Source organism: Vicia villosa, linkage group LG5 (genome assembly GCF_029867415.1).
Source record: "Vicia villosa cultivar HV-30 ecotype Madison, WI linkage group LG5, Vvil1.0, whole genome shotgun sequence".
Taxonomy (NCBI): domain Eukaryota; kingdom Viridiplantae; phylum Streptophyta; class Magnoliopsida; order Fabales; family Fabaceae; genus Vicia; species Vicia villosa.
In genome coordinates, this window is record NC_081184.1 from 62,073,166 (window position 1) to 62,086,665 (window position 13,500).

Here is a 13,500-nt window from a genome sequence, read left to right on the forward strand (position 1 = left end):
ATAACTCTGAAAATCGTTGCCTAAAAGAATAGGGGACGTTTTCTGAGCGTCTCTTGTTCGAGCGTTGCCTATAGTCTAAGGGGACGTTTTTTGGTGTTCTTTGGGCACGCTTTCTAAAAACGTCGCCTAAACAAAAGGAATAGGGGACGATTATTTGTGGTAACTAAGGCGACGTTTTTTAAGCGTTGTTGTGTGTAGCTACAATTGTTAATTGTTGCCGTAGACTATAGGCAACTCTCGCACCGGAGATGCCCAGAAAACGTCCCCTATTCATTTAGGCAACGATTTTAAATGTAGCCATAGCTTATAGTCTGTTATTTCGCAATGTCCCCATAAAATATACAATTTTGCAATTATTTTTTAAATAATATGGTTATGATGTTTGGCTTCAAAAAAATGTCGATTATAACTTAAACAATATCAAATTTAATCGTACATCCACAAAAGTTGTAATATTATAATAAAATTAATTTCAAACATTAATTCAAGATAGTATCTAGTAAACAAAATGCCTAACGTAACATTACTTATAATACCTTAATTTGAAGTATGACCCTAGTAAACTAACAAAAAACATAGTTCAACAAAAGAACAAAAAACATAGTTCAAGTTTAATGCTTTCCACTCCAAGACAAAAAAAAAAGACATCATCCAAGTCATCCAAGTTAGTCTTCTTGGAGTTCATCATCCAAATCGTCCTCTTGAAATTCATCAAATATGTCGTCCTCCAAAAATTCGTCATCTACATCGTCCTCTTGAAATTCACCATCTATATCGTCCTCTTGAAATTCATCATCAAGATTTATGTCATCCTCTTGAAATTCGTCACCTACGACTTCCTCTTGAAATCCATCATTTACGTCGTCCTCTTGAATTTCATCATTTATATCATCCTTTTCAACATCTTCATTGATACCATGCTGCATAAGAAAATAAAAGAAAATACATCAACCATAATACTACTACTAATACTAGCCTTATCAATTATTTTTGTATGTGACTCAACTGTTTATAAAAACATGGTGGCAAAATTGTAACAGTAGCTAGTATATATAATTTAGAATTTATATATATTAACAAAATTGTAACAGTAGTAGATAGTATATATAGAAGTTATATATATATATATATATATATATATATATATATATATATATATATATATATATATATATATTAACAAAATTGTAACAGTATATAGTATATATAGTTTAGAAGTTATATATATTAACAAAATTGTATACAGTATAAGTATATATATATATATATATATATATATATATATATATATATATATATATATATATATATATATATATATACCGTTCCATATTTGTAATTATATACTAATATAACACAATTTCAGCTACTTGCCTATATTAATCTAGGTGTTGTTACTATTTGCATACGTTAACCACCAAAATTTAGATAATATAACTCAATTAGAATAATATAAATCAATAATATTGGTATATATGGTTACCTTTCCATGACATGTAGCATGAGTTGACGTAGAGGAATGCAATTGTTGTCTCATATCCTTTGGGGAACTGTTAGCATCTCCATGAGATAATCCTAACAAATCTTCGATTGACTCCATATTAATTTGAGGATTGCATTGTTGTATTACGGTCTTAAAAGCATTTTGCAATCTATCAATCTGATCTTGAAACTCGTTCCTTAATGTAGAGACCTCTTCACTGTGTGCTTGTTTCAAAGCATTAATCTCCGCCTTTCGCTTTAAGGAACTTTTAGTTACATTTCTCCCATAACAGCGTACCCTGCCGGGACACTCCTTTCCAAAAACAGCCTTAAAAGCTTCTGTATCACTTTCCTCCTTTTCAACCATTTCTTGAAGTTGGGCCTAGCATAAATTACAAGAAAATATTAACTACTAGTATAGACAATGTTAGTCGACTATATTAAGTAAATATATTATATAAATAATGTTACATACAATTACTTTTCCAGTTTCTACATCCAGTTCCTTTCCTTTATTTCCTTTTCGAGTTTCAACAAACATTTCTGATTGAGTGGGCTCTCTTTTTTCCTTTTCACGCTGCACAAATCAAAATAATTCCATAACAAAACAGCCTGTGAATTAAAATGCCTATTCCAGAGAACCACTCATACAAGGAATATTTTATCTAGATGGAAATAAAGTTACCACTTTTTCACGAGTCAAAGCAAAGTTTTTGGGACCCATTCGATGCATCCACTTTAGCTGATACTTTGGTGTAACGACCACGGCATACGTCGGCATACGTTTGTTTGCAGTGACATATTCTTCCTACTGCTAGCACTAAAAGTAATATAATAAAAACATTAAAAAATAGTTCTTCCTACTGCTAGCACTAAAAGTAATATAATAAAAATATTAAAAAATAGGAAAATGTGCTAATTGTGTTATGTGGACTTGTTAAACCCATACATAACGAGGAAGCACCCATACTTTTTGAAATAAGAAAAAAAGAAATAAACAAGTGAAAGTCAGTCAAACTAGACGTTATGAGACGAATTTTCTTTCCTTCTTCCCAAGCCTATACGTCTATATATATTCAAATTCTCCCCAGCTTTCTTCTCACTTTTCATTCAATCATTCAAACAAGGCATGGCATCTGGAGGGTATAGACTAGCTGAAACATATGTGATGCAGAAGCTATACAAGGAAAAATTGAAGAAAATATCACTAGAAGAGAAACTACAAGATGAGAAGAAGATCGATGCAAGCAAAACAGGTTCAATGGATAAAACATCAAGTGGTTGTTTCTCCTTGTTTCCCAAGAAACAACACAGGAAAGTTTCTCATATTTCAGATTCTAACGACTCATAACGTGAAAGTGAAACTGTCAATTCCTTACTTACAGAAAGGATGTATTATAATTTCCTTGAAATAGTAAACTTTAACTGTTATTTTCTGTTGCTTAGTAGCTTTGTCAGTTATTTTATATTTTCTATCTTGTATATAAGAGGTCATCTTCCTATTCTCTTTGTAACTAAGATAATACTGTATTTTTCAATTCATATCAATAATACTGAGGTATATTTCCAATGATATTACTCTGAATAGTTTATGTGTTTTATTACCAGCAATGATATTAAACTATGTTACATATATATGTTACTTCATGGAAGAGATAGTTTAAGGTTGTCTTTGTCTATATCCATTCCATGGTGTGTTTACTTTGTTGAAAAATTAATGTTGATTTTATAGTTTGCTTAAATATAATGCAGCCACTAAGAAAAAAAATGAGAGGAAGCGAAGTATTGTAGTATCATTTTAAACTGCAAATGTACTTAGCTGACTTAATTACACCCATACTTTGTGCTGACTCATTACTTTCCTTGGATTCATGTGTTTTGCCCTTAATTACCAATAAGTCTAACCAGCTGAGACTTTGAATTAATAATATCTACAAGCATTTGATCTTATCAAGTGAAATTGTGAAGGCTTCACAAACATCAAATAGATGGAAATTGATAAGGTATGATTCCTTAGGATTAAATGATGAGAAGTTTTAGCATAAACTTGAGTAGGAAAAACACAGGGCTATATTTCATGAGGGGTGTGTGTTAAATTAAAGACAAGACTGATTTATATTCCATATCTGAACAAACATATATTTCAATATTCTAATTAAATACAAGAACAAATATTCTAATTAAAAACAAGAACAATTTATATTCTAATTCTTTTCAAACTCATCTACAATAGTTAAAGCATCGGAATGACATGGTTCTGTTACCTGTTACCTGGAGATCTTTCAACTTGATTCCAGCATCAACTTAAACCAAAAGCTTGTTCTTAGTTAAAAGTGACTTCAATTTCAACACAACTGTAACAACAATCAGAAAACGACGGTGAACGATCTAGAGAGAAATAGTCAGAAAATGAAAACGCAAATTTATTAAAGAGTAAAAGAGATGAAATAGAATACGTCGTTGTTGGAAGAAAGGACGGTGATGCCAACGGACTCGAAAGCGGCGCGACGAACAGGGTTAGACTGAGCAGTTACGATGCGGGAAGGGGGAAATGTTAGAACAAGATTTGTTCTGATCAATTATCTTAGTTTTGATGATAACAATAATATGAATTTTGCTTAAGATTATATGGTACTCTAATCCAATGCAATTTCCCTTTCAGGAAATATATAAAGAGTACGCATAATTCAGCGCTCAGAAGCTTTGTCTCAAAAGGTTCAGCATGCAACATCAGAACATGGTCTGGCAAGACATCAGAAGATGGTCGAAGCAGAATCAGAACATGGGTCTATGGAAGCATCAGAAGAACAAGAGAACAGAAGCACTGAAGTTCTGATGGTATCACGCTCAGAAGCACTTCAAGGTCAGAAGATCAGAAGATGCTATGCACCAAGCTGTTTGACTCTGATGATATTCAAACGTTGTATTCACAAACATCAGATCAGAAGGAAGTACAAGTGGCAGGCTACGCTGACTGACAAAAGGAACGTTAAAAGCTACTAAAGGCTACGTCAGTAGACACAGCGTGAACAAGGCTCGAGGTAGTTGACAAAAGCGTATAACATTAAATGTGATGCTGTACGGAACACGCAAAGCATTAAATGCATTCAACGGTCATCTTCTCCAACGCCTATAAATATGAAGTTCTGATGAAAAGCAAGGTTGACGATTTTAACGATTCTGCACCAAAACAACTCATATTCAACTTGCTGAAACGCTGTTCAAATCTAAACTCAGAATCTTCATCTTCATAAAAGCTCACTACATTGCTTTTGTAATATATTAGTGAGATTAAGCTTAAACGATTAAGAGAAATATCACAGTTGTGATTATCGCTTTTAAGAAGCATTTGTAAACTCTTAGAATTGATTACATTAAGTTGTAAGGAACTAGAGTGATCGTGTGGATCAGAATACTCTAGGAAGTCTTAGGAGTGAACTAAGCAGATTGTAACTAGAGTGATCGTGTGGATCAGTAGACTCTAGAAAAGTCTTAGAGGGTATCTAAGCAGTTGTTCCTGGAGTGATCAGTGTGTGATCAGTAGACTCTGGAAGACTTAGTTGCTGACTAAGTGGAAAACCATTGTAATCCGTGCGATTAGTGGATTAAATCCTCAGTTGAGGTAAATCATCTCTGCGGGGGTGGACTGGAGTAGTTTAGTTAACAACGAACCAGGATAAAAATAACTGTGCATTTTATTTTTATCTGTCAAGTTTTTAAAGCTACACTTATTCAAACCCCCCCCTTTCTAAGTGTTTTTCTATCCTTCAATTGGCATCAGAGCGCCGGTTCTAAGGTGCAAGCACTTAACCGTGTTTAGAAAAGATTCAGGAAGAGAAAAACGCTTCAGTAAAAGATGGTTGATGAAAGTGAAAAGTCTACACCTACACCTGCATCTACATCTGGCTCTGCTGAGCAATACAACGGTAACAATGGTTATACTAGACCGCCGGTATTTGATGGTGAAAACTTTGAATACTGGAAAGATAAACTGGAAAGTTACTTTCTTGGTCTAGATGGTGATCTATGGGATCTTCTGATGGATGGTTACAAACATCCAGTAAATGCCAGTGGCGTAAAGCTGACAAGGCAAGAAATGAATGATGATCAGAAGAAGCTTTTCAGGAATCATCATAAATGCAGAACTGTTTTGCTGAATGCTATCTCTCATGCTGAGTATGAGAAGATATCTAACAGGGAAACGGCCTATGACATATATGAGTCCTTGAAAATGACTCATGAAGGAAATGCTCAAGTCAAGGAGACTAAAGCTCTAGCTTTAATCCAGAAGTATGAAGCCTTCAAGATGGAGGATGATGAAGACATTGAAAAGATGTTTTCAAGATTTCAAACTCTTACTGCTGGATTGAGAGTTCTTGACAAGGGATACACCAAGGCTGATCATGTAAAGAAGATCATCAGAAGCTTACCCAGAAGATGGGGTCCTATGGTGACTGCATTCAAGATTGCAAAGAATCTGAATGAAGTTTCTCGGGAAGAGCTTATCAGTGCCTTAAGGAGTCATGAAATAGAGCTGGATGCAAATGAGCCTCAAAAGAAAGGTAAGTCTATTGCATTAAAATCAAATATCAAGAAATGCACTAACGCTTTTCAGGCTAGAGAAGAAGATCCTGAAGAATCAGAATCTGAAGAAGAAGATGAACTGTCCTTGATCTCCAGAAGGCTAAATCAACTCTGGAAAACCAAGCAAAGGAAGTTCAGAGGCTTCAGAAGTTCGAAGAAATTTGAACGTGGAGAATCTTCTGATGATAGAAGATCTGACAAGAAGAAGGTCATGTGCTATGAATGCAATGAGCCTGGACACTTCAGGAATGAATGTACAAATCTTCAGAAGGAAAGTCCCAAGAAAAAGTTTCATAAGAAGAAAGGTCTTATGGCAACCTGGGATGAGTCAGAAGATGATTCAGACTCTGAAGATGAGCAAGCCAACTGTGCGCTGATGGCGACAGAAGATGACGGATCAGAATCTACATCAGAATCAGATTCTGAAGAGGTATTTTCTGAACTTACTAGAGATGAGTTAGTTTCCGGTCTAACTGAACTTCTGGAACTCAAGTCTCAGATTAGTCTCAAATACAAAAAGCTGAAAAAGCTATTTGAATTTGAAACAAAGAAGCTTGAGTTGGAGAATTCTGAATTAAAAGAAAAACTTTCGAAATTATCCAATAATGTTGGATCTCCTTCTGATTCAGAAAAATCCACTCCTAGTCTAAACCATATTCTGAAAGAATATGATTTAAGTTTCAGGAAGTTCTTATCTAGAAGTATTGGCAGAAGTCAGCTAGCTTCTATGATATATGCTGTGTCTGGAAACAAAAGAGTTGGCATTGGTTTTGAGGGTGAAACCCCATACAAACTTGAACCTGTTGATGAAATGAAATTCACATACAAGCCATTGTATGATCAGTTCAAGTATGGCCACTCCCATGATATTAGGCACACTTCACATGCTCAAAGTTTTCACATAACACACACCAAAAAGCATGTGACACAACCTAGGAAATATCATGAAACTCACATTAAGAATTATCATGCTGTTCCTCCTATTGCTTACAATGTTAAACCCAAGTTCAATCAGAACTTGAGAAAATCTAACAAGAAAGGACCCAAGAAAATGTGGGTACCTAAGGATAAGATTATTCCTATTGCAGATATCCTTGACTGCAAAAAGGACAAAGCACAACATGTCATGGTACTTGGACTCTGGATGCTCGCGACACATGACAGGAAGAAGGTCTATGTTCCAAGACCTGGTGCTTAAGTCTGGAGGAGAAGTCAAGTTTGGAGGAGATCAGAAGGGCAAGATAATTGGCTCTGGAACTATAAAGTCTGGTAACTCTCCTTCCATTTCTAATGTACTTCTTGTAGAAGGATTAACACATAACCTCTTATCTATCAGTCAATTGAGTGACAATGGTTATGATATAATCTTTAATCAAGAGTCTTGCAAGGCTGTAAATCAGAAGGATGGCTCAATCCTATTTACAGGCAAGAGGAAGAACAACATTTATAAGACAGATCTGCAAGATCTTATGAGTCAGAAGGTGACTTGTCTTATGTCTGTTTCTGAAGAGCAGTGGGTCTGGCACAGAAGATTAGGTCATGCCAGTTTGAGAAAGATTTCTCAGATTAACAAACTGAATCTGGTCAGAGGACTCCCTAATCTGAAATTCAAATCAGATGCTCTTTGTGAAGCATGTCAAAAGGGCAAGTTCTCCAAACCTGCATTCAAGTCCAAGAATGTTGTTTCTACCTCAAGGCCATTAGAACTCTTGCACATTGATCTGTTTGGCCCAGTCAAAACAGCATCTGTCAGAGGGAAGAAATATGGATTAGTCATCGTAGATGATTATAGCCGCTGGACATGGGTAAAATTCTTAAAACACAAGGATGAGACTCATTCAGTGTTCTTTGATTTCTGCATTCAGATTCAATCTAAAAAAGAGTGTAAAATCATAAAGGTCAGAAGTGATCATGGTGGTGAATTTGAGAACAGATCCTTTGAAGAATTCTTCAAAGAAAATGGTATTGCCCATGATTTCTCTTGTCCTAGAACTCCACAGCAAAATGGGGTTGTAGAACGAAAGAATAGGACTCTGCAAGAAATGGCCAGAACCATGATCAATGAAACCAATATGGCTAAGCATTTCTGGGCAGAAGCAATAAACACTGCATGCTATATTCAGAATAGAATCTCTATCAGACCTATTCTAAATAAGACTCCCTATGAATTGTGGAAGAATAGAAAGCCCAACATTTCATATTTCCATCCTTTTGGATGTGTATGCTTTATTCTGAACACTAAAGATCATCTTGGTAAGTTTGATTCCAAAGCACAAAAATGTTTCCTTCTTGGATATTCTGAACGCTCAAAAGGCTACAGAGTATACAATACTGAAACATTGATTGTAGAAGAATCAATCAATATCAGGTTTGATGATAAGCTTGGTTCTGAAAAACCAAAGCAGTTTGATAATTTTGCAGATTGTGATATTGATATATCAGAAGTTGTTGAGCCAAGAAGCAACGCATCAGAAGCAGAGCTTCTCAGAAGCAAAGAATCTGAAGATCAAGTATCAGCTTCTCTGGAGGATCTAAGCATTTCTGAAGAACCATCTGTCAGAAGATCATCCAGACTCATCTCTGGTCATTCAGAAGATGTCATTCTTGGAAAGAAGGATGATCCAATCAGAACAAGAGCATTCCTTAAGAACAATGCAGACTGTCAATTAGGTCTTGTATCTTTGATCGAGCCAACTTCTGTTGATCATGCTCTAGAAGATCCAGACTGGATAATTGCTATGCAAGAAGAACTGAATCAGTTTACAAGGAATGATGTTTGGGATCTTGTTCCTAGACCAGATGGATTCAATATAATCGGCACAAAATGGGTCTTCAGAAACAAGCTCAGTGAGAAAGGTGAAGTGGTAAGGAACAAAGCCAGACTGGTGGCTCAGGGTTATAGTCAGCAAGAAGGGATTGATTATACAGAAACCTTTGCACCAGTGGCCAGGTTAGAATCTATTCGTCTATTAATTTCATTTGCCACTCAACATAACATCACTCTTTATCAGATGGATGTTAAGAGTGCCTTCTTAAATGGTTATATAGATGAAGAAGTTTATGTCCATCAACCTCCTGGTTTTGAAGACTCTATGTCTCCTAATCATGTTTTTAAACTCAAGAAATCATTGTATGGATTGAAACAGGCTCCCAGAGCTTGGTATGAACGCTTAAGTTCTTTCCTTCTGGATAATGGTTTCACTAGAGGAAAAGTGGACACTACTCTCTTTTGTAAAACCTTTAAAAGGGATATTTTAATTTGTCAAATATATGTAGATGATATTATTTTTGGAACATCTAATGCTACACTTGGAAAGGAGTTTGCTGAGTCTATGCAGGCTGAGTTTGAAATGAGCATGATGGGAGAACTCAAGTATTTCCTTGGAATACAAATAAATCAAACATCAGAAGGAACGTATGTTCACCAAACCAAGTATGTGAAGGAACTTCTGAAGAAGTTTAATCTTCTAGACTGCAAAGAAGCCAAAACTCCTATGCATCCAACATGCATTCTAGGTAAGGATGAGGTAAGTAAGAAGGTAGATCAGAAGTTATACAGAGGTATGATTGGATCTCTTCTATATTTGACTGCTTCTAGACCTGACATTCTGTTCAGTGTTTGTTTGTGTGCTAGATTCCAATCAGATCCTAGAGAATCTCATTTAACTGCTGTTAAGAGAATTCTAAGGTATCTGAAAGGTACTACTAATGTTGGCTTAGTTTACAGAAAATCTAAAGAATACAACTTAGTAGGATTCTGCGATGCTGACTATGCTGGAGACAGAATTGAAAGAAAAAGTACTTCAGGAAGTTGCCAATTTCTTGGAAGTCATTTGATCTCTTGGTATAGCAAGAAGCAAGCAACTATTGCACTATCAACAACAGAAGCAGAATATGTCGCTGCTGCTGGTTGTAGTACACAGATGCTCTGGATGAAGAGTCAGTTAGAAGATTATCAGATATTTGAGAGTAACATTCCTATATTCTGTGATAATACTTCTGCTATATGTTTATCTAAGAATCCTATTCTTCATTCAAAAGCTAAACATATTGAGATTAAACATCATTTCATAAGGGACTATGTTCAGAAGGGTGTTATATCTTTAAACTTTGTTGATACAGACCATCAATGGGCTGATATCTTTACAAAACCCCTGGCTGAAGATAGGTTTAAGTTCATTCTGAAGAACATCAGTATGGATTTATGCCCAGAATGAGAAGATGAGAAGTTCTTATGTATGAGTATCTTCTGAAATGAAAATGGATTATTTTTTTTTGAAGTTCTGATTGAAATCTTTTAGAAATTATGATTCGGTTATTACTAACGTTTCATTGTCTAAGTTGATTCAGAACCTCTTTTAAAGCAAAACAGCTGTTACGTTTTTATCTCGGGATGGTAAACCTATCGTTACTATTCATGGATAAACGTGCGTGCAGTTGAAGGGACGCCGACCATAGGTAACTGTGCTAGTCACCTCATTTGTCTTTATTATCTCTCCTCACGTCACGTAACATTAAATGCTTTTCATCATTCGTTTCATTTTATTTTCTTTTAAATACTCTTCAAATACTTCTCCTTCCCTCTCATATTTTCTCTATTCACTCTATCCTTTTGCATTCATATCAAACCCTACCTGTTCATTTTCGGCAAATCCATCATGAACTCCTCATCAAGCCCAGGAAACCATGGAAAAGATCAAAACAACAAAAGAAAAGCTGTTGAAACATCACCTTCCAAACCCAAAAAGATAAAAATCACCTATGATCCTCTCAAGGTGAATCCATTCGAAGCAATGTTATCTGGAAACTATTCCAGACGTGTGTTTCAACCCCCTGGTGAAAGCCATCCATCTTCTCCATCTTCTTCCTCATCTTGTTTCCTCCTAGACTCAACTTCCTCTTCATCTAATCTTTCCTCTCCCTTAATCCATTCCGAAGAAATCTCTTCATCTTCACCCGCTGAGAATGTTGTCTCCGATAAAGATTGTGGCAGATCTGCATCAGAACCAAGTCTCCCTGATCCCTCGCCTGGAAGCCCAAGAAGCAGTCAATGAGGCGTTTCACTCCTTCATGGCATGCTGGCACAGACTTTGTCTTAGCTAGGGTCTTAGGCTTTGGTCTTTGTAGTTTTCTTTTCCTTGTTGCATCTGCTTGTTAAACATCTTCATGTAATATCTTTTGATTATCAATGAAAAGTTTCTTTGCTTTTACATTCCAGTGTTTTTTAGTTGTCGTTTTATTCATCTGAATCTTTTGAAATATTCTTTTTGATGATATGACAAAAAGGGGGAGAAAGATAAATGATAAATGATTTGATTAATCTATCAGTTGCTGGGTAAAGCTCCCACACATTCACTAACAAGAACTGCAAGTTCTATATGGTTTAAGTGTTTTGCAGGTATAAAGAAGTGAAGAGAATCTTCAAAGCAAACACAAGAAGCAAAACCATGGAAACTGAAGCAAGCTGAGTGCTGTCAAGCTTCAGAAATCAGAAGCAAGAAAGAAGAATGAATCAGAAGCACTGATAATAGAATTTGATCCATATTTGTCTATTTGTTCTGACAAAATTCTATTTGCTCTGATACATATAATGTTATGGCTCTGATACATTATTTGCTCTGATACATTATTTTAGCCTATATGGCTCTGATTCATATAATGTGTTCAAACATATATTCTATGTTCTAACTCGTTCATGCTGACTTTTGTCGTTTAGTTTTTGTTCTGTAACATTTCAGGATGTAGAGATGCTCAGATGATGCTCTGGAACATTCAACAATGTTCTGATACAAATCTAGCATGAAGTGATGTTGGTAGAAATTCAAGCTCTGAAGCTATCCGAGGGAAGCAGAAATCAGAAGCTGCGAATGTTCTAAAGATCCAGAAAACTCAAGTTCTGAAGCTGTCCTAAATGGAAGCAGAAATCAGAAGCTGTGAATGTTCAGAAGATCAAAGAAATTCAAGTTCTGAAGCTGTCCTGAATGGAAGCAGAAATCAGAAGCTGTGAATGTTCAGAAGATCAAAGAAATTCAAGTTCTGAAGCTGTCCTAGATGGAAGCAGGAATCAGAAGCTGTGAGTGTTCTAGGGATCTAAGGAAATTCTAGTTCTGAAGCTGTCCAATGGAAGCAGAAGTCAGAAGCTATGAATTCTCTGAAGACAGAAGCTTATATGATCGTCTCTACCGAAATAATCAAGGAAGTCTTTTATTAAAGTTCTTCGAGTATTTATTTCAGGGGGAGATTATTTATCTCAGGGGGAGATTGTTAATCTCAGGGGGAGACATATTCATATGCTTATGCTATAGCTGTGTAATTTGTCTTTTGCCGTCTGTTCTTTCTGATCGGAAATTCATATCATTTATATATGTTTTTGTCATCATCAAAAAGGGGGAGATTGTTAGAACAAGATTTGTTCTGATCAATTATCTTAGTTTTGATGATAACAATAATATGAATTTTGCTTAAGATTATATGGTACTCTAATCCAATGCAATTTCCCTTTCAGGAAATATATAAAGAGTACGCATAATTCAGCGCTCAGAAGCTTTGTCTCAAAAGGTTCAGCATGCAACATCAGAACATGGTCTGGCAAGACATCAGAAGATGGTCGAAGCAGAATCAGAACATGGGTCTATGGAAGCATCAGAAGAACAAGAGAACAGAAGCACTGAAGTTCTGATGGTATCACGCTCAGAAGCACTTCAAGGTCAGAAGATCAGAAGATGCTATGCACCAAGCTGTTTGACTCTGATGATATTCAAACGTTGTATTCACAAACATCAGATCAGAAGGAAGTACAAGTGGCAGGCTACGCTGACTGACAAAAGGAACGTTAAAAGCTACTAAAGGCTACGTCAGTAGACACAGCGTGAACAAGGCTCGAGGTAGTTGACAAAAGCGTATAACATTAAATGCGATGCTGTACGGAACACGCAAAGCATTAAATGCATTCAACGGTCATCTTCTCCAACGCCTATAAATATGAAGTTCTGATGAAAAGCAAGGTTGACGATTTTAACGATTCTGCACCAAAACAACTCATATTCAACTTGCTGAAACGCTGTTCAAATCTAAACTCAGAATCTTCATCTTCATCAAAGCTCACTACATTGCTTTTGTAATATATTAGTGAGATTAAGCTTAAACGATTAAGAGAAATATCACAGTTGTGATTATCGCTTTTAAGAAGCATTTGTAAACTCTTAGAATTGATTACATTAAGTTGTAAGGAACTAGAGTGATCGTGTGGATCAGAATACTCTAGGAAGTCTTAGGAGTGAACTAAGCAGATTGTAACTAGAGTGATCTTGTGGATCAGTAGACTCTAGAAAAGTCTTAGAGGGTATCTAAGCAGTTGTTCCTGGAGTGATCAGTGTGTGATCAGTAGACTCTGGAAGACTTAGTTGCTGACTAAGTGGAAAACCATTGTAATCC

The 13,500-nt window shown here is 35.8% G+C and overlaps 1 protein-coding gene and 1 long non-coding RNA gene across 2 annotated transcripts; both read right to left on the reverse strand.

The window, feature by feature from the left end:
- Positions 1-665: 665 nt before the first annotated feature.
- LOC131604735 (uncharacterized) lies at positions 666-2,222 on the reverse strand. The gene is made up of 4 exons (XM_058877158.1): positions 2,168-2,222; positions 1,958-2,059; positions 1,484-1,864; positions 666-920 (listed from the first exon to the last, which is right to left on the reverse strand). The coding sequence occupies exons 1-4, from the start codon at positions 2,213-2,215 to the stop codon at positions 666-668; spliced, it is 786 nt and encodes a 261-aa protein (XP_058733141.1). The 5' UTR covers positions 2,216-2,222.
- Positions 2,223-2,245: 23 nt separating this feature from the next.
- LOC131606673 (uncharacterized) lies at positions 2,246-4,034 on the reverse strand. Its single transcript, XR_009284965.1, has 3 exons — positions 3,939-4,034; positions 3,747-3,836; positions 2,246-2,659 (listed from the first exon to the last, which is right to left on the reverse strand). It is a non-coding gene; the product is annotated as an uncharacterized LOC131606673 (long non-coding RNA).
- Between the last annotated feature and the right edge of the window lie 9,466 nt (positions 4,035-13,500).

Bases quoted from the DNA above. Each gene is read 5' to 3' on its own strand.
- LOC131604735 (XM_058877158.1), bottom strand. From the start codon at position 2,215: ATGCATCGAATGGGTCCCAAAAACTTTGCTTTGACTCGTGAAAAAGTG. The intron at 1,865-1,957 runs GTATGTAACATT...AATTTATGCTAG, and splicing joins TAGAAACTGGAAAAGTAATT to GCCCAACTTCAAGAAATGGT. The intron at 921-1,483 runs GTAACCATATAT...TTTCTTATGCAG, and splicing joins ATGCTACATGTCATGGAAAG to CATGGTATCAATGAAGATGT.